We start from the raw sequence: 21,492 nt of genomic DNA on the forward strand, positions 1-21,492 counted from the left end.
AATATGTTTCGTCTTTGCGAGGTACAATAAAAAAATAATTACATTTACATTTTGTTCATGTGGGAGTTGGATTTCTTTATTATTAAGTGTGCGATATAGTTTTTTAGCGCCCCTTCGGCTGGCGCCCTTATGCGGCGCACTATTCCGCCGGCCCTGATAATAACTTATATCGTTGTGTTCCCGAGGGCTCACAGAATAATTTGGCGGAACAAGCAACCGAATAACTATTACTGTTTGAACACAAAAGATGTTCAAAGTTGAAAATTGACATTTTTTTTCAAAATCGAATTTCTCGAAATCTGAGGGTGAGGGCGACAAACGGTTTGCGGATTCGTATTCAGCGCATAAAAATCTATAAGAAACAGCTATTGAATGTTACGGAACAGAAAAAGAAGTTAAATTTGATTGGACAGGGAAATGAGAATATTGCTGTTGTTCGTAGGAATTTATGTAGATAAATAAATTGATTAATTCTGTTAATCAGAGGCTGATAAATAGTTCGAAGAGAGCACGGTATAAATTGTTGCGCGATGCATTAAACATGAATGTTGACAAGTGTGGTCGGTAATTTTAATTAGAGGTTAGGCATAATTCCACGTAGGTAATTGCGCATATAAAGTACTTTAAGAAACAATTCTATAATAGCAAAAACAGGGGAACTTATGAAAGATGAGCTGATCTCAAAACGGCACAAAAAGGTCCCTGGTGATATTGCAGAGCGTTACAGAGAAAATAAAGGAAGGAAATCTATAAAAAGCTGAGTCACATTGAGGCTTACGTAGGACCATGGAAGTCACCTCGTCAAGGAAACACCGGGGAATATAAAAGATCTCGTGCATTTTTTGCCCCAAACTTCAACCAATATTGACTCGTTTGCTCGAAAAGATATTTGCCTCGAATCGCGCTGCAGAATTTTCTGGACAACTGATTCTCACGATTTGGAGGTTCCGGAATTACAAAGCAAAATACGTAAGTATTTCACGGAACAGGCAAAGTGCTATAGTAAATAGGAAATTCTGTTCTTTTAACGGAAAGCATTATGATTGAAATTCATGAGTAAGTTCAACATCTTTTAATCGATTAAATCAGGGTTGACTAACTGGTGGCTCGTCGGCCACCGGGGGCACCTCCGCCTTGCTGCTACGCTGAACGGCCCTCCTCCATACCTACCAGACTCTGACGATCGTCGTCGAAAAGAGAAGGAAAGAAGGAGAAATCCGCTGCGATCGTCAGAGTCTGGTAGGTATGGAGGGGGGCCGTTCAGCGCAGCAGCAAAGCGGAGTCCCCGGTGGTCCCTGGATTAAGGGGACCTTCCGGGTCTAGAGCCCCAAGAAAATAGGTGATCTTTAGGAATTAATTAAAGGAAAACTACTATATATAATTTAATGGGACTTTTTGCATTGTATTAAGGATGTCTTATATTATAGAAATATATTTTTTGTTTTATAATTAATCATTGCAGACGGCACTGGGGAGTCGTTAAAGTCAAGGCGTAAAAAAATTCATCCAAATCGCTGGGACCTGTATCTCCAAAAGTTATTATCCGATTCGACTAAAATTTTTCTCATTTTGAAGAATATACTGCTGGCTAGGGGGAAACCAGAAAAGAATACAAAAATTACATTTTTTAGAAAACAACGACACTTGAAGTTTGAAATCACTTTTTCCCTATAGTTTTCGTCCTTTCAACGCCTTAGAAAATTATGAATTTTCATTTTTTTTGTATTTTTTCTGGCATCCACCCTAGCCAGAAATATATTCTTCAAAATAAAAAAAGTTACAGTCGAATCGGATGATAACTTTTGGAGATACAGGTCCCACCGTTTTGAGAACTCTGTTTCGAGAAAAACGCGTTTAAAGTTTTACGTGGGCGCCGAGTGGCCGGGTTTTACTCATGCATTTGCCGCTACTCAAATGCCTATAACTTCGGGAATTTTACGAATTTCAACAAATCCTTTTAAACACGTAATCCCAAAAGTTTGAACATTCGAAAAATGAAATAAAAAAATCGATTTTTAAACCGGAACGTCCCCTTAAATAATCGCAGAAACGGGTACTGAAGGTTCAATTTTTTAGCACGATAGATTAAGAAAGATAGTTTCGTAGGGATTGTGGGGACTGGTAATTTGAAAATTGAGAGGTGTAAAAATGGAACTGGATGAAGAAATAGTTCGAAGAGGATACGAGTAATATTGGAATAGATAATGGCATCGTTTTAAGGGAAAATACCTATTGTACAGTTTATTTCATACATTAACGACTGTTTGATTCAAGTACAAGATTGAGAGTCGTATCGCATTGAAATATTAATTTCTCCATTATTTCTAGAACAATGAGAAGTAAGAAACTCGTTGTGTCATAACGGATTCGTCAAATTAACGTTACATTAATTTCTGAAATGATTCGAGTTTCGCGATCACATTTCCATTCTTCCCACTGTTTTCACAAATCAACACTTACTTTATCGTTTCTGAGTGTGACGAAAAAAGAAAATTATCACCAATGTGTCTTACCGATCTTTACAAAAAAAAAACATAAAATTTTCGAAAATTTCAATTCGTAATCGCTAGGATGACAGTGTGGCTAAATTAAAACATTGTAGATATTAAACACGGTGCTCTTGTTCAATTACAATGCCGCTGCAATTGTTTGTCTACGTCAGTTTCTTCTCAATTTTATAAATTATTCTTTTAAATAGCTAGAGGAAGGCGTACTGATCACTTTTTCTTTTTATTTAAGATAACTCTTCGCCTACGTAGGGTGTTTGTTACTCGTGGTGCAACCAAAAAGTGGCGATTCTTCATTAAACAATAAGTCGAGAGGGTGAAATGACCATTTCTTCGAAACAACCGACTTCGCAGTTTGCCGAGTGCGCACGAGCAACTTCCGAGTACGTGGATATCAATGAATTTTAATTAAATAGGTTGTCGAGCAAGAGATCAGATCATTCTTTGATGAAGAATCGCCTTTCATTCACCATGAATTACGGAGTACCCACTATCCGTTTAGTTAAACAGCCTATTTTGTGGACCATTTCTTATTACGAATATTACAGTCAAACAACGGGCTAGTCGATCCGTGTAAGTTGTTGCAGGTAAAACGTAAAAAAAAAAAGAAACAAAAGAATTTAAAACTTCGTATCTTTCCAGCGTGATTAGCGACTGAAGGAAGTACCATAAAAGATGAAAAAATTCGTTAGACAAGAAACAAAAGTAATGATTAAAATTGATGCCACTAAAACTGGTGCGACGAGAAACTTAAACTCACATCGATCGACTTCTGTGCCGTTCAAAGTAAGCAGCGAAAATATAGTAAACAATGCGTCTCTTTAAAAAGCGAACGCGAGCATTCGCCAGTAAACAATAGTTTACCCCTGTTTAGAAACGGTTCGCTGTTTACAGAAGTCCGCGGAAAATAAATTACATCGAACAAAGAGGAATAGTCTTCTACTCTCCGTAAAAAATATGAGCAGCTATTTCCCTATTTCGTGTCACTTAGCTACTTAAGCAAATACGCCATAATAAGTATTGTTTCCCGATGGAAGATGTTTTTTAGACTCTTTCTTTCTCATACCTTTTTTTTATACATAAGATTTTTTTATAGCTACTCACTCTCGAGTAGTTTTCCTTTTTATGTATTTACACAGATATATATATATATCTATATATACTTTTTTTTGTTAACCTTTTTTACATCCATGCGATGACATAAGCTAAACAATGATCTTTGTGTTTTTTTTTCTCCAGCCTGAACTCGCGGTTCAAGACTTTTTGTAAGCGTGACGATTCAGAGAAAGACAAAAATACTACAAAGCAAACGATTAATATTGTTGTTTTTTTCATTTTTTTTTCAGAATTTTTTTAAGCATATCAGAATGTGAGAGATACACGTATAAAAATCCGCGACCAATTTGTACTAAATAAAAGCGGCAAATGTGATTTTTATATCAAACCGAAGCATGCAGGGCGAGATAATGTGTCCCTCGGAAGTACAGCAACGTCGCAGTGCTTTCGGTACGAATATTTCGTTCTCTTCTTACGCAATTTAATGGAAGCTATGGTTTATTAGTGATATCAAAAGCAACGGAAAATAATTGCTTTCTTAAAACTTGTTAAAGTGTCTTAAGTTCTTATGTCTTTCTTTTCTGCAATACGAGTTTTGGCTTAGAACACCATCGTTATATCACACTATACGCTTCTCAACACTTCGTTCGATTACCACCATTATAATTTGTGCTTTAGAAGTAGTATCACTAGGAAGGTACTATTTTTTTCTCGTCCTATGTACAAATATTACAGAGGCAACAAATAAATTACCTAATATTATATTTTTTTTTTCATGGTGATAACAAATGTCCTTATGACCTGCTCTTTGTACCATCCCTTATCAATAAGGAATCCCTTGAATCGTTTAAAGAGTAACTCAACGATTGCAGAAGAAAATGCAATGGCTTCCGTGTATGATACGTGTGTCGTGTGTGTGGCAGAATTGTTTGAATTCAAAAATATTTAACAGAGAGACTATCGAGGGTTATCTACGTTTTCCATGTTCGTTATCAAGGACATTATATCTATCATTAAACTAATAATATTCAATACTTTCATGAATCTCAGCTATATAAATAGTTTAAAGTGTCTTCTTTCTTTTATTTAATTAAATATTTTAAACGCATATCCAGCCGGAAGCTTTTGGGAACTGTTATATATGAAAGGCCGGATCGACCGATTCCCGGGAGGATATGCCCCTAGTTCGATCTTTGCCGCGTTTAACTAAACAACGACGCAGTAACCTTGACTAACGTGTGACTTTCCACTACTTTTTTCCTTATTGTCAAGTATGGTAACAAATCACATTCGAAACAGATAGAAAGGAGTATGTGCAACTAATAAACCTGTACAAGAAACCATTACGGTGGAAGAATTAATTGAGCAATACGTTCAATGGCTCTATAAAGGCAGTGTAAGAGAATTTCTTGAACAGTGATAAAATAATTCCTAGGAAACGAAATCTAATGCGTCGAGATGCTTGTTCGAACCAAAAACGGGATTAAAAAGTGTGATCCAACATGAATCTTTGAAAAGCGTTTCAGAATGCCGACGCGCGGCCGGCAAATTGTTACGAACTTGAAGCTCTAAAATGGTATTATTTATTTTGTTGATCGTAACGGGGTGATTATGATCTTGAAAATATATTTTATTAAATAGTCTTTGCGTCTGTAACAGTTTGCTCCGCCGACACTGTCATTCAAATCGTCGCTATTTAACAGTTGCACAGGAAAATCTACCATGAAACGACGCGCGTTATGAAGAGTAGCACGTTTCATTTTTTTCTCCTTACGTACAACTGCGTGTAGAGAAAATGAAACGTGCTACTTTTCGTAACGCGCGTCGAAACAAATGAAATGAACATCTTTACGCATTAAATTATACATACACACACATTCTCTCTCTACCTGCCCTATACGTTAATTAAATCAGACTCGAATGTCAATTATACCCTAGGACTTAGTTTGCAAGATGGGTGACTTAGAGTTGAAATGGTCATTAATCTTTTTCTTTTTACATATTTAATCAGTTGGCCGCGATCCAGCCATTCGCTACCAGATAATGCAATATCTTACTCTCTGGTTCCGACTGAGGTACAACGCCAGATCTCCTATTACCATTTAGATACTCCTGCAACCACACAATTCACGCGCGTACAAATTAGCATGCGCATGGGCAAAGGGGTGTATCACGCGGAAGTCCAGGAAGAGACTTACTTGCAACAACAACGTTTTCTGCGTCAAATACTGCGTTGGCTTTAGATCAAGCTGGAGACACAAGGATTTCTCTTGTTTCGTTAACAAATGTGCAGCCGCCTCCATTTCTACGTCCTGCTCCTCCGAGTCCCCTCCCGTTGCCGAGCAAGATTTCCCGGACGTTGTCGCAGCGTGATTCTTCTCTACAGCAGAACTGGAGCTGGTAGAATGCTGGCTGGAAGAATTCAAATTGTTATCCGGCTCCGCCCACGGATTGGCTGGAGTCGTCGTCCGATTGGGATTGGTTTGACTGGCCGAGGAGCTGCTGCTGGGAAAGTCTTTTACAGTGTACTTTCGGTCGATGGAAGAGTAGCTTTTTTCTTCTTCTCTGGAAGGTACAATTAAACACATTTACCCTCCACCCAAAGTCACCTGGACTAGAGGCCCAGCTACTGCTTATGTAACCTCGTTTTTCTCTAATTACTGTTTACGCGATCTTCGCGGGTTAATGTTGGTAATAGATTCAACGTTTCAAATGGTTCTGTACCTTTTTTTTGAGGTGTGGCGGTGTATTGGTGTGGACGGTCCACTGCTGCCCTAAGTGAAATGCAAACTGATACAATCTGTTCACAAATGCCTGGCAACACGCACCATAAACAATGGAATTAGTTAAAGGGGAAGCAGAAGCTAGCGCGTACGGTATAATTAACGCTCTGGTCTTTAATATACGAGGAACAAATTCTTGCTCGATCTTATCAATATTAAATTATCGCCGTTATAAAATTCTGTTTCACATCTCCTATCAAATTTATCATCTATAAGATACACCAATCTGTTACGCGTTCCTTATAAATCGTTCAATAATGCATCTCTAATCGCAAAATAAAATGATCAATGTACATAATAAGAAGCAAAACAACGATGCTCGTTAAGCTAGAAACGTTAGAACTTGTATCATTTATATCTTATTCGTCCTCCTTTTTTTGCACAAAACATAAGCGTAGTTGAAAAACGTTTAAATGATAATCCAGATGGCCTACTAGCTTTTACAGATGATTATTTGCAATTTTATAAACCCGTGAAGCGAAATGAAGGTGTATCTTCCGAAAAACAGACTCCAATCGTTATTGCAACATGGAAAAAGTTATGAGACAAGTGGAAATGAATACTTACAGATTTCTTTTCGTTCCAATGATCCGCAGCGTCATTTTGTCCCTGAGTTTGTGCCATCACTTGCTCGAAATGAGCGCATTCTTCGTGCCTTGTTATGCCATGCTCCCTGTATCGATATAGTTCTGAAAGACGCAACCGCAGTTCCCTTTCCCTTTCGAGGTTCGATAAGAACTGTTCGTACTCCTGCGCTGTATAAAACTGCGCGAATACCCGCATTCTGTCTCTAAATTCTCTGAAAACGAGACATGTTCGTTAGAACACTGCAACGAAATATAACATTCCCTCTGGTTGAATTATAAATATAATCGTACTTTTCCTCCTTCGTCTGCTTCCTCTTCATTGTCTTATCTTGCTTTCTGGACGAAGCAAAAAACGCCGATACAAGCTGATAATCCCGTACTACCCGTTTTCGCCGCGCTCTTTCCCTTAAATTGTTGGTGTACATATCAACTTGTGCAAGTTTCAGGGCTATGTCCAAGTCATCGTCCTCGGCTGGATTCAGGAATAACGAAGAAACGAGCGATTCCGCTTCGTGATTGTAATCCTGCGAAAAGATTTTTAATATTACGTTACGCATTTTTTACGAGGGAGAGTGAAAAAGTTAGTTGCGCTAGCATTACAAAAAAAAAAGTAGTGAGCAATCAGGGGCTGTGTTTTTATTTATTTGACAGTGCAATTCAAGAGGTGCTGTTTTTTACATAATCACCAAGTTTAGTTGAACATTTATCGTAGCTTTGATAAATTTCAGTGGCGTTACACTTAGGAAGTAATAACTAGTGTTGCCACAAAAAAATTCATCGAGAAATCTCTTACAAACAAAAAGTTCTCGGAGAATGCCAGTAACTTTTTGACTCTGTTACATTAACACTAGATCTACCAAAGAGGATCAAAATGACTCGTTTGGCATTTCTTATAATCATTACTCATTTCCAGTACATTTTGTTTTCTAAAATTTTGTATGACTTCTTCTAAAATATGTAAAAAATTAATTCTGTAAAATAGTTTTGATCTTCGTTTGTTTTTTCTTTAAAATTTATATGCAGTTTACCCACATATACCGAGATGGGTCATTTTGACCCCTCACAGAACGCAGATGAAATTTTAATTTCAGAAGTTTCTCGTATTATTTTCGTTCAGATACATTTTTAGAAAACTAAGTATATTTTCATACATATTGTACAAAAATTGCCGTAAGATACATGTATTATGTTTGCTCAATTTTTTCATTCTTCTACCAGACACATATTTCGATGAAACGTAAACGGTGTCAAATAGCATATTGTACTAATAATAAAACGAAGAATATTTGTGGTACATGTAATAAAGGAGTCCGTAGTACTTGCTCTGCTAAAAATAATTCTAACTTGTAAAATATGTCTTTGAATTTTATGCTTAATTATTTTCAAAATTACTATTGTTATTATATAATTATTATTATACAATTTATATTCAATTTTTGCTGATAAAATAGGAAAATATATAAAAACGCAATAAAGTGCTGTCTTTTCTTAAATCAGTTGTTAATTTAAAAAACAAGTCGTTTTGACCACTCCGGTAGAAGTAGGTATACGTCAATCGTTGGTTACGCTAGTGTTAAAGTAACACTAAGCGCAAAGTACTTTTGCGAACATACCCTTTCGAAATCATCGCGTTGAGGCATGTAACCAAGTTGCGCAGCTTCCTCTGGAGTAATATCCAGTGGTGGTAATCGAGACGTGAGATCAGGTGACAGAGGTCCATGATCCGACTTAGTCTGATCCGTAAGATTTGGTCTGTAGCTTTCTGTCGGTGGCCACGTGTGTTTGCCGATATTACCATCGAGATATCTGGCAATGTATTCTTCTTTTGCTTCTGTAAGAAGAAAACGAATCGCGTGTACTATATCGCGATAGATTAATCGCACGATATTCTGACAGATTAATATTTTATTTCGAAATGTTCACCAAAGAAAATCCTTAATTTTCTATTATTCTAAGTATCTCTTAAATGTAATTTTCATTTTGTGATTCTACATAAACATTCGCTAAAAACCGCAGACACAGTTCTACAATTATTAATATAAAAAGCAATATATGTCAAGCAAAAAGATTTAAACATTTTAAAGAAAGGCTGTACCTTCTGGTGTACGCGTTTCAATATGTTTACTAATGTCTTCCCAATTCCCAAAACCAAATTGTTCAATGGCATCCAACAGTCTAAGTTGTTCCCTAGCAGTCCAATTTCCTCTACCATTAAATATACTAATGGTACCAGAATCCTGTGCACGCGAAGATTAATTATTTCTCTGATCAACAAGAGCCAGCATTAGGATAAAATAATACTGCAAGCTTAATACTCACCATAAACTGATAAGAGTGATCATTTTTGTGTGGACCAATTTCAGCTCCGGCGGAAAAACACTGTTAACATTTAAGAACATTATTCCCCTGATGAAAAATTAACGTACAGTGCGCATATGATCGTGACTATAGATTCCAGAAGAGTTATCAGTAGAAAATGCATTTAGGTAAAGTAGCGGCGAAAACGCACCGCTAAAAAGATCGACGAACGAACATTTAATCTTTCCATACACTTATTCGTAAGATTCTTAATATCTAATACAATATAAACGACTTCCGTTCAAAATCGCTAATTTAATAACGATTCATTCGCTGTTCATTTAAATCGATTAGCGGTTCGGTGACTTACGGACGATAGCGGGCGCGTACACGTGTTTCCCCGCGATCAGCAGTTTCATTCAAGTCACGGATAAGTAGTAGGGTGGTAATACAGAATAACTCGCCGGGGAAGAGTAAAAAAAAAAGAGAAGAGGGAAGGTGGGAAACGAAAAAGGAATCTCGCACGCAAAATCCGGCGAGGGCGGAAGGATAGACGAAGATGTGACGGAGGTCGAAGAGGAGGATGGAGAGGGGGGGACAGAGACACGAACACGTGACCGAGAAACAGGCGTTCGCTCGACTCACCTGCAAGCAGAGGTCGAAATCCGGGCATTCTACGCATCTTACGCGTAAACCCGTGATGTCCTCTTGACAATAGGTGCAGTTGTATTTAGCATACAAATCTGAAACGGAGCAACCCGGGTACATTAGGTCTCCGGCGAACGCTCGCCACGCTCGAGATCGATATTCCGTTAGTAGTCGACAGTAAATATACGTACCCGCCATTATTGTCCTGCAGGGTTCTTCCAGAACGATCCGGATGACGTCACCGCATCCCAGAAACCCATAAGTTTACGTATCACGTACACTGAGCGTGCAAGCTCGGCCCCATTTTTTCCGCGAAGTCGCACGAGAACGCGGAAAAATCGTGGTGCGCCCGCCGGGACGCTCTATTTACCGTGCAAGCGTAAACTCGTGAGGTATCTGAATGGAAAAAATGTTGTTTACGACTGTTGCGTCGCGAAACGAGTGCGCATGCGCTCCCTGTTCCACCACCTAAGTAAACTGCGCTTCAGGCTCGCCAACATCGCGCCGGCAAAAGCCACCCCCCACCGCGGACGCTGCATCCGCGCGCGCGCGCGCGTTTGAGAAACAGTAGTCGCGACGCGACAGTTTTCGCTTTTCCTCGTGTGACATTTGTTATTTAAATACGCCGAGAAGCCCTAAGGAGAATTACGAATTATTGGAGGTCGCCGGTGACGCAAAATGTTGTTTGTAAGTTAGTCCTTTTTGCAACGGTTCTTTTAAAATAATGATTCCTGCGGATGTAGATGTTTCGAGGGGCGGGGAAAATTTCAAACGGAGGATTATAGGGCGAATGCTAGATGTTTAAACATTTATAAAAAGATTATTTTGTGTAATGTAGAGCTAAATGAAAGAAACCTTTTAAATAATTTATTTTATATTTGTCACTTCATTGCGATTAATACTATTTGTATAATAATATCAGTAATTGAAATGTTAATAGACTATTAGTAATAAATAATTCGAATTTGTAAAATTGACATTCATAGACTCAACGTTCAAGGCTATTTTATAAAAATATTGTCTCATTTCAACGATCAATTAACGTGGGATGTCCAAATCAGATTTCTGAGGAAGCATTTCAAAAATTTAAATTAAATCAGGCGAAGATGCAGGTATACACGAATTTACTGTAGAGTGTAAAATGAGTGATATATGAAAGTTAATTGTGTACAATTCATGCGAAATTAATTTTCATTTATTTAAACAGCATCAAGATGGGGTTCCTGTATATTTAAAACGTGGTCTTCGTGATAAAATACTGTATTGGATAACTATAACATTAACAGTGTATAACACATTTCAATCGTTCAGCGGAATTCATTTAATGCACAAACTAAATTGTTAGTATGTCATATCAATGATATAAAAGATACATCAGAATCAGAAAGAGATTATAAATCAATCGAAGAATGATAAACAATTGTATAATATTCGCCAATAAAACTGTTAATCAGTATTCGATGCTTTTGATTATTAATTGATCGAGTAGTAATGCAATGATTAACTTATAGATTTCAATATTAAATATCTTTTACTTACAGTACAATATCAATACATATTATATTACACGTACATATTTATCGAGTATGTGCTTCATTCTTTCTTAGAATTTGGAAGAGATTTTAAGGCACTTAAATGCTCTGCAAATACCAATATGGAAATGAATGCACTTTCTTCTTGTGACAGAGTGTATTCCTTTCTGCTGAAAGTGTAACTGTAGAAATAATTCTAAACTCTATCTCAACTAAAAAGAGAAGAAACAGAAAATATAGAAAAGCAGAATCTAAATGCATGGGGGTAAAATGGAAATAATAAAATCTCATTACTAAATAGTAGCTTACAAAATCTGTAACAATCAAGGGCGGATAATAAAATTGCATAGGGTTGCTCAAACATGCATTGATAAATATTACTTTTATATCAAACAATATATAGATAAATATTTCAACATCTAAATATATATAAAAACTTATTAAGACGGTTTTGTAATGCGTGAAATAATTGTTGTACAAATTAATATCATGTAATAGCATACATATAGTTGTGGCACGTTTGTGATACTATACATTAGACAAATGCTTTCCCATTTTGTGTCTATATTCTTTGACATTTTAAGCGATAAAACCGGAAAAGTAAATCTTGCTTTTTCCGCGTTGGTAATGCATGAGCATGGATTAAGAAATACAACGTTTTCGTTATCACAGAACAACGTATTTACATGTTACTAAAATTACACAATTGCTCCATCAAAAAGCATAGAAACAGTCAAATATTTTCAACACTTAATCACTTATGTTATTTCTAACATTCTTTTGAATCACGATGTCATCTTCTTCGGAAGTATACTTCTTTCCTATATTATTTGACACATTTTCGGTAGATTTCAGAGCATTTGAAGGAACGTTTTTATTATTTGTATACGCTGTAAAATATTTTTCCTGCGAAGCTTGATTTGTACCTGAATTTGAGCCTTCTTTTGTATTAATATTTTGAGTGACTTTCCCTAATTTCTCCACGTTAAATGCCTTTTCCCCTTTATCGTTTTGATCCTTTAAGGTCTTTAACGATTCCGCTGAGAACTGAGAATCTTCCGCCATTACTTTCGGCGGGGCTTGCGATTTAGATACGTCTTCATTATTATTTAATTTATTTGTATCTAACGTTTTACTTTTTTTTCTTCGTTGTATTAAATTTTTTAAAGCTTCGCTAAATTGCATTAGTGTCTCGGAAATGGGTCTTTCCATGTATGTCGCTTCAATTCGTTCAAACTCGTCATCTTCTTCGGAAGTCAATTCAGATTTTATCTGTTTGAATTGGCTTATTATATCTTTTAGACTTTCTTTCGCATCTTTGATTGTTCTTGAAGGTTCAATCTTTGTTGTAGCGTCTGCTACATCTGCAGTATCTTCTGAAATTTTTGTACTCGTTTCTATCACCTGTTTGCTATACTCAGTGCTGGGTTCTTTCTTAATTATTTCTAAATCTTCGTGCACAAAGTCTTTTTCGAATTCCTTAAACTGATTTATTATACTTCTAATGCTCTCTCTTACATTAAACGTTTTATGCTCCCTAACTGTTTCTCGAACAGTTGCTGGCTTTTCTTTATACTCTTGTTTCGGTGTAATTTTCATTTTCTGCGGCATTTCTATTTTTAGCGGAACTGCTCTCTTCATCCTCGTATCGATCTTCTCCGGATTGTCTGATAATTTCCCGTTGTCCATCATATTTTTCTTAAGCTTATCTGCCTCTAATTTCTCTTGAATAAGTTTTTTTACAGTTTCCTTTATGCTGCCACCTTCTTGAAGAATGCTACTGCCTTTTAATCTTTCTTTTACTGTTCCCACTTTTTCAGTTTCCTCATTTTTTTCATCCGATCTCTTTTCGTCAGTGCTGGAAATATTTTCGATATTATGCTGCAGTTGAATAGTATTTTCAGTTTCAATACTGTTTTCTGTTTTCGATATGTTTGGTACCTTTTCCTCTTGCACTAATGTTTCCGAATCTGAAAAATTGCTTTCAGACGAATTAGCCGATGTTCGTTCCACATTTATTGCTTCGGTATATTCGTTGGAATTATTTTGCGTATTATTAGACTCTATTATTTCCTGCACTTCTGGATCCAGAACATATTTATTGCTAATATTTAACGGCCTTTCAAACTGCTCTAACGACTCCATAATTTCATCTAATATTGGCTCCATACGTTTCACAGTGTCATTTATTACATCCTTATTTTCTGTACTTTTGTCTGCGTCAGCCTGAGCTAGCTGTTTTACATAAGTCTGGGTTTCTGCTTTCTTTGGATCGTATTTTATGTTAGGTTTCCTTTTCATAATAAATATGATAGGCCTAGTTTTTATTCTTATAGGTGGTAACATGTTATAATTTAATGCTATGTGAGAGAAACCATCTACGGAATCCAAGATGTCATGAGTTTTTAGATAAGGTTTTATATTTGGGGAGTATTTACTCTTAGCTTCCATTAACAGATGCGTAAACTGAAGCATCTCTGGATCATCGATGGTTAAGTTCTCTTGTTTCGAATAACTGGAAGACAGTTTACATTAAATTAGATTATTTACGACTGGAAAAGCTTGCCCATAGTGTATCGAGAGTTTTGGGTCATTAATTGATTTTTTATTTAGTAAAATTGATCATTGACTTACATCCAAGAATCATTTGTTTGCATAAATCTTGAAACTCCCGTCTGCGCAGTCAGCACATCAATATGCACGTGCACTGGATTGACACAGTCTTTCTCGAGCCTGTGTAACTTGGCGATAGCTAAACCACCGGGATAGTTAGAGCCAGCGACGCATAAAAGAAACATAGAGAACAGAGTGTTTAAGACTAGATGGCCTGAAATGATTAGTGCCAAAACTCCATTCCATGGACTTTTCGCTCTGTTTTCCCATCTATTTGCAAAAATTCAATATGTACAATTAAAAGTTTTGAGGACCCAGAAATGAGAAGTAACATAAACAAACTCAATCGACATCCAAAGTACTTACATCCTGTGACAAACAGCGGCTGCGCTAACGTTCAGTAGTGGAAAGACATATACGATAAACCTCAATTCTTTATGTGGCAGAAATGAGAATAAAGCGACGAACACGATACCAGGAACTGTTAACGTTCGAACTCGAGCATCCCAAAACATACCCAAAGGTATTAAAAAATACGAGAAGGCCATTCCACGCGGAAGCGCAGAATAAAAGTACCAAAGAAATGGCGATGTCTGTTTTTTATGTTAAGATCGGCAGAAATATTTAAGATTCCTTCTTTCGAAGAAATTTTAAAGCAACAATGCGCATGGCATTACACGTAATTACAGTGCTTGACAAAGGATACACCCCATTCACTGCTCTTATTAAGTATGGTGTTGAAGTAAAATACTTCACCTTCGGGCCATACTAAACGCCTCCAAAATATGGAATCTATCGTAACCGTTAGCGTTAGAAAAAATATACCAGCCGGTACAGCAATTTTAAGTAGTCTAGAAATTATTACATTCATGAAATTAATGCTCCGATAAACGACTCAAGTAAATTCCAAAGGTTTGAAACTTTTCCCCCTTTTTCATCATTTTTTTTTCTAGTCTCAATACTAGCACAGGTTTTAATCGCAGTTATCGGATAGGGGATCTGTGTTTTATTTGGCTATTCTTGAGAGAAGGGTTTCGTTAAGTTAATAAGTTTTATAAGCAAACGAAGCTTACAAATCAGTGCAGTTTTGCGGAATGTCCCTTGATGATTCTAATCACTTCTGTTCGCAATGTTACACAGCCATACTAGGAATCAATGGTCCGCAATATAATATGTAAATACCTTGGTATGGTCAGTTTCATGTTGGCTATATCGTACAAAACGAATAATCCCAGGAGCATAGCGAGCTCCGCTCTGAATATTATTACTGCCGCCGCGGATGACCAAATAAATACGATGTGATTTTGTCTCAACCACCCGAATAATGCCAGTAGCACTAAAATATATTAACAATAGAAGACTAATAGTTGCTTCGCGAACGCTCAAAGCCGAACAATATGCGTGTATCGTATTTGAATTACCTAGTGGCACAGCCATTATGTTTGGCAAAGGACGGCTTAAGTAATACATAAAATGATATTGTGTTACGGTAATTGCGACGAACCATTTTGTAAATTGCAAGCCGAAGATGCTCTGCAAAGCGTGTCTGTATAGTTTCAACATACATATTACCAACAAACCCAATACCGCTCTTACTGGAAAACAATGAATCTAGTTACATTCTCATTACTATGCGAGATCTTAAGGATTAAGAAGCTATTCTGTTGTTCGCGTCTAACATTAATAACAACCGAAGCGCAGATGTAAAGTGATAGAAAGTCGTCTCATTCATTAATTAACTTACCAACGTATTGAGCAAAGAATTTATTAAGTTGCAAATAATTAATGGTTGCTATTAGCGGCGTTGCCAAGCCTGATATTATAATTGGTCCCACGAACGATCGTGGCACGACTCCAGGAAATTCATGGTGATCGTACTATCACAGAACAAGAATATGTTACAAACGCTTAGTATAAAACTTGTATGCCTTTCACAATCGTGAGCATCGCAAGATGTTAGGTTGCATGTTTAGCTCGAATACAGCATTAAATCGTTAACGGAGATTTTAATGGGATTCTCCTGCGCATATTATGTAAAATTCCGGGCCATGCGTCTCGAGAAAAGTCGAGATTAACGCACTAATGAACTGTTAAGCCCACAGAAGCTGTATCAGCTGATCGTGAGTTTATAAATACATGCATCTGCTTCTAAATATAATATCTAAGTTTTTGCGTAATATCTGTTCGATTGCGTGTCGGCAACCTGTCAAGGAAGAGAAATATTCCCCCGTAATCTATCTCTATCGGCTTAATTCTTAAACGTGTTTATTTACATGATACACCTTCGAGAAGGGCTGTAATAATTACCTCAGTCAGGTTAAAACCATGGTATAACATATCGTGCATAGCCTGCAGATTGAAACTTTCCTCCACTTTCGTGAATGGGCAGTACAATAGATGCACCATAGCCACCAAGATAATTAAGTGATCCATACTTTCCTTTTACGCATGGAACGGATTCAGAAACATTATAAGGTCTCGCGCTTTAATCATGACAGGCTTGTGAACAGAGATAATTTTTAAATATTCTTCCCTGCGCCGGGAATACCACGTCGTCTGCTGCGTTGGATCGTGACCGAACTACGCATGCATCCCTATTGCCAACACCACGGGCTCAATAATCCCTAGCGAATCGAGTTAATTCACTAAAATTCAATGGCGCTCAATTCATTGACGTTATTCGGAATGTCTCGTGATAACTCGAGTGTTTAGACACAGGCAAGGTATAGGATAGATATTTTACGGCAGTTTGTGTCCTATTAACTTGTTTCTGTCTCCACAGACGAGGATACCAGGTCTGTAGTGATAGGTCTATCCTATACCTCGTCTGTGCTTCTAGGTAGACGCCTTTCGCACGGGGCTCCAACAATAATGAAACATCCCCCTGAACGACCGATCAGTATCAAGCTGATATCTCTTTCTAAGTTGATCTCTGTTTTATAGATGTTAGGAGATTAATAAGGAGAATGCATTGAATAACTGTTGTATCCGATTATCCGCTCTGTCGGTAAGGTAGGGAACGACATTGAAATGGTAAAAGAAATTTCGAGTCGCCAAAAATCCTTCTCGCGAACGTTATTTTTATGCAAAATAGAGCTATCGGGTTTGACCGGTTTTCGGAAGTACAGCCGTAATTTATAATTTATTTTGGCACTCCAACCCAATGCACAGAGTCGGGATGTTGACGGAAGCCTCCACACACCCAACAGGTGTTCACGAAAGCAAGCACCCTCTTCCAGGTAGAAATGTTGCTTTAAGTTTTATTTTAATTATTTGTTTTAAAAGGTTTGCCCGTTATAAATTATATTACATTGTGTTGGTAATGTAGGGAATGCCATCAAAATGGTAAAAAAAATTCCAAGTCACCAAAAATCCTTCTCGCAAACATTATTTCTATGCAAAATGAATCTGTTTCCAAAATTTACCGCCGTCCGGCGGTATGCAGAGCCTAGCGCCAGGCGATAGAAATCCAACGAGGTCCAGCGGGCTACCTGCTCCCAGGCGTTTGCCAGTGGGCCGAGCTTGGCGGGCTGCCTACAGCTAGGCGCTCGTGAGCAAATCCCCGACGAAACAGAAATATCGTGTCTCACGTGAGATTTTAATTTCCATTACAATAATTCTTTTGTTTCCATTATTTACATTTTATTGTCGTTGAGATTTTCGTCTGATGATAGAAAAGTCCAATGTAAAATCTCGTCGTGGATTAGCCCCTTTAGGTTCGTAACTTCGTTACGTGACGTCGTACGATGAAAGCGATTACGAATGAAAAATGTCTGCAATTTATGCCATCCTCTTTGCAGAGATTTTCTGCGCAACGGAAACCCTGGAAAGCTTGTATCATTGTCTCTTCGCTCTCCAATCGTCAAAACTCTTCTTACCGCTGTATATTCCACGTTGCGCGATATCTCACAGCGGGGAAGGGAACTGTCCGGAATAATCAAATCGATCCTCGACTGCCACGTTATAATAATTTATTTAAACATTTATACACCTATGATGTTCCACAGTCTTGAATGCGTAGTTGCTAACCGATATATATGTATATGTATGTATATACACATCCACATACACACATACAGACACATATGTATATATACATATACAATACATAATATGTATACATATAAATTCATTTATTTATTTATAAGTTAAAATTCATTCTCGTTACCGCCTAGGTAAAGCATTCTTGTAACTTAGAAATTAATCAAAGATTATAGGCTATCTTGGCATTTGCGATTCGATTAATGTCTCTCGCAGAAAGAAAACGGCGCCCAGACTGTATACCCTTTACAATGGTTCGCGTTAGAAATTACTTTAGGTACATCGGGCGTACATGGTTCCTCCGCCTCTTACATACCGTCCGATCATTCTCTTTCACGTTCCCCGTTCAGCAATTCCTTGGATGTTAAAAAACACGCTAAATTTACACGACACTTTTCTCTCTCGCGTCACATAGGTCCTAATAGCGCCAGCAATGTACACAGAAACGTTTACGCGAACAGTGCGACACGTTCCCCGAAAAATCGGCCAAGTCGAATCGCATCAGTCATTGAAACTGATTTCTAATTGCAGAGGCGAAATGATATGCTATCGTAGAGTATTCCAATACTTCAGTTTCTATTATGATTATTATCCGTTCCTAGGTAAGCAGCTAGGAAAGGATATCCAGACTTCCTTTTCTTCTTCCCTTCTTCTTGAGAGACTGAAGAGGAAGCACGAGAATTATTCTTCGGGCAACGAGTAACAGTACGTAAAGCTGACAAATCTCCCTTTTAACAGGGGAGGGGCATAAATCTTGCCCCCGTAATTTACCACAAGTTCAACGCTTTGTGTTACATTTACTGCAGCATTGCGGATACGGTTTACACTACTTTTATATCGACATGATTACGAACAAATTCCTTTGGAATCCTGCGTACGAAAACACAAATTTACAAACGCTACGCTATGAATGTACACTTCCAAATTTCCCTACGGCCGTTGCGCTGATCGTAAAAACATGATACCTCGGCGATGCCTGTTTAATGAAATAGCGTAATATGCAGAGACGCATAATTCACATTATACGTTGGGCCTCCTCTTCATCGGTTTAATATCGAGTCGCGTAATTTTCAAACACTACGCTTGCCTATCGTGAAAGTCGACTTTTATGTATAGCCGAGTGTACTGGACGAGCGGGTAGTTACGATCCACGGTGAACTGTTAGTAATCGTATTTCCTTTTGGGTCTCCCGCTGTGACGATGGGATCTATGAAACGCGTGACAACATCTTCCCGACGAAGCGTTTACGAAAGTCCTTCGAACCAGCACTGGACATCGACAATTAGCGTCAAGTCCAACCAATCTTTTAATTAAGTCAGATCCCGTTCGCATTTTCGTACATCTTCAATGAAGCGAGCGATAACTTTCACGCACCTAATCATACCTAATCGAATTTCCATTCGAATGTAAATTCCTTTCTCTCCGAAACGAAGTTTTATCCATCAAGAAGTCTGTTTCCCAGCGAAGGTACAAGAATTTCCATTGACTCGTGACGAATAATCGCGCGCTTTGCTGTTACGAAGCGTTTAAGGAGCAACGTCGTACTTGAAATAATACGCGTTATATTAATAATTCACTGCGAAGACGCGAAGCTGGCCCAGCGGAACAGCGGACGCTCGACTTTTACAACGGCGTACATGAATTTCGGGGGACAGAGAGAGTTTGAGACGAGTATTAAGAAATAAATTAACCGAAACACGTACAGTCTTGATAAATACTAACGACGACATAATTTAATCGAGGATACTTGCTAAATAAGTTAAACGAAAGCAACGAGTCGACTACATAGAATTTCTTACGAGTATTCTAGCTTAAAGTGAATTTCGAACGAAAGGCTCCATAGCTTATTAATAATATTTACCGAGAATAAATAACGTGCACGATAGATCTTCGAGTTTCTATGATATTGTGATGGATTAACGGCAACGATGGGAATATAACGTAATGCTCGAATAATAATTTAATGCTGCGCGAGTAATTTGCAAAATAACCCCGCGATTGTTATGTAACGCTCGGCTCGCATTGTCTTTCAGCACTATCAGTGAGAACGTGCTTATACGATGCAGGGCGTAGTTTGCGGCACGACGCAGACAAAACGTGATCCAAGCAAACGTGAAATAATTCAACACAGTGATATGAATATTCTATATATAATAATAAATTATATAATTTTCCTTTGAGGCCCCTTTTTCCAGAAAGCTGACTTTGAAAACAGTTGCGAGTGAATCTGGTTCCACCCTTGGATCACTGCCATATTATGCCCCGGTGTACATTAACTCTCTGCTCTTATATGTTAGTAATTAATTATTTACTACACTCAAACGGGAAGTTGTTGCTGAAGGCTCACACTTTCAAGTTATTTCTTCCCGAAGTAGGGTGGATGTATCAGTAAATGAACACGTACCAGTGAATGGACATTTTTTATTAAAATGAGTAAAATAAGTTATTAAAAGAAGCAACTAATTAATTAGAGACTTCTTGTAATTTCTTGCTTCAGATCCAAACAATTTTTGCAGCACGTGGAGTCAATCGCGCTGCAAACATAATTTTATAATAGTGTTCATTCATTAGCCTTAAGTGTTCATTTATTGGTGCGTTTACCGTATTTGTTCCCGTCGTGCCACAAAACACATTCAATTACATTTTCTTCTTCGATATATAATCGTTTCCCTTATGATATTCGACAAGTTGTACGAGTATACAGTAATAATCCACATTATTATCGTCGTTAATGACAAAATGGTGTTCGAATTGTGTACGATACATAACCATCGTTCGCGGGGAAGTAGAGATAGCCGAAAGATTATCACGACGCTCTTCTGCCCTTTAATAAAAGCTCGCTATTTAATGTTCCAGTTGCTGGAAGATCTGTCGATTAAATTCGGAAGAAAACCGCCGACGCATAAGAAAAATTGGTGGAATTAAACGTTGCCCGATTAATATTCATGAAACGGCGTTGGGCAGATTTTCTAATTAAAATTCCAAACGTGAAAACGAGGGGGCGAAATGAATCGCTCGTCAGATCGGATTCCTACTCGATTCCCTCCAGTGCCCTTCATCCCTGTCTCACTAGGGTGTGTCAATTTCTTCAGGGTATCAATTTTAAAAACGACTAATGGAAAAACGGTACAATTGCAGGTTTAAAATTAACCACTACCTTCGAATTTTCTGTAATGCATTATTTACCTACGTGGAATTTCATTTGGAATTATAGAAAATTACTAAAATTATTAAAAAAAAATTTAATAATTGAGCTTATAAATCGCAACAGAAGCAAAGAAGATATCGCTTATCTACATATATTTTCATTTTGTAATAAATACACATTTCCATACATTTTCACGCGAACGTAATAAATACTAATTTCCACATATTTTTATTTTCATTCTCATGCTTTTATGTAAGCAAGACTCACTTTAAGCAGCAC

At 37.5% G+C, this 21,492-nt stretch overlaps 3 protein-coding genes across 7 annotated transcripts in view; all 3 read right to left on the reverse strand.

Annotated features, from left to right (window-relative positions):
* Positions 1-2,213: 2,213 nt before the first annotated feature.
* Ada2b (Transcriptional adapter 2B) lies at positions 2,214-10,344 on the reverse strand. 3 transcript variants are annotated; one of them, XM_076811341.1, is made up of 10 exons: positions 10,071-10,341; positions 9,877-9,974; positions 9,253-9,312; positions 9,029-9,170; positions 8,547-8,764; positions 7,225-7,457; positions 6,914-7,145; positions 6,288-6,337; positions 5,762-6,128; positions 2,214-5,675 (listed from the first exon to the last, which is right to left on the reverse strand). In XM_076811341.1, exons 1-10 carry the CDS (start codon positions 10,075-10,077, stop codon positions 5,571-5,573), a joined length of 1,512 nt encoding a protein of 503 aa, XP_076667456.1. In that variant the 5' UTR covers positions 10,078-10,341; the 3' UTR covers positions 2,214-5,570. The 3 variants fall into 3 exon arrangements, with proteins under 3 accessions (XP_076667456.1, XP_076667457.1, XP_076667458.1); XM_076811342.1 differs by lacking the exons at positions 9,877-9,974; positions 10,071-10,341 and adding an exon at positions 9,602-9,802; XM_076811343.1 differs by lacking the exon at positions 2,214-5,675 and having other exon boundaries at positions 5,852-6,128; positions 6,288-6,377; positions 10,071-10,344.
* Positions 10,345-11,391: 1,047 nt separating this feature from the next.
* Positions 11,392-16,614, reverse strand: Alg12 (Alg12 alpha-1,6-mannosyltransferase). Of its 3 annotated transcripts, none has more exons than XM_076811338.1 (8): positions 16,332-16,614; positions 15,769-15,901; positions 15,446-15,619; positions 15,207-15,360; positions 14,731-14,875; positions 14,391-14,617; positions 14,046-14,294; positions 11,392-13,926 (listed from the first exon to the last, which is right to left on the reverse strand). In XM_076811338.1, exons 1-8 carry the CDS (start codon positions 16,455-16,457, stop codon positions 12,162-12,164), a joined length of 2,973 nt encoding a protein of 990 aa, XP_076667453.1. In that variant the 5' UTR covers positions 16,458-16,614; the 3' UTR covers positions 11,392-12,161. The 3 variants fall into 3 exon arrangements, with proteins under 3 accessions (XP_076667453.1, XP_076667454.1, XP_076667455.1); XM_076811339.1 differs by having other exon boundaries at positions 15,769-16,227; positions 16,332-16,471; XM_076811340.1 differs by lacking the exon at positions 15,769-15,901 and having other exon boundaries at positions 16,332-16,474.
* A 1,364-nt stretch (positions 16,615-17,978) lies between these two features.
* Positions 17,979-21,492, reverse strand: part of LOC143367698 (follistatin-A-like) — a 94,697-nt gene continuing 91,183 nt past the window's right edge. The window contains exon 8 of the transcript XR_013085079.1: positions 17,979-21,118. The gene's annotated coding sequence lies outside the window, so the exon portion shown is untranslated. The remainder of the gene's footprint in view (positions 21,119-21,492) is intronic.

The sequence above is a fragment of the Andrena cerasifolii genome, chromosome 4 (assembly GCF_050908995.1).
Source record: "Andrena cerasifolii isolate SP2316 chromosome 4, iyAndCera1_principal, whole genome shotgun sequence".
Lineage (NCBI taxonomy): Eukaryota > Metazoa > Arthropoda > Insecta > Hymenoptera > Andrenidae > Andrena > Andrena cerasifolii.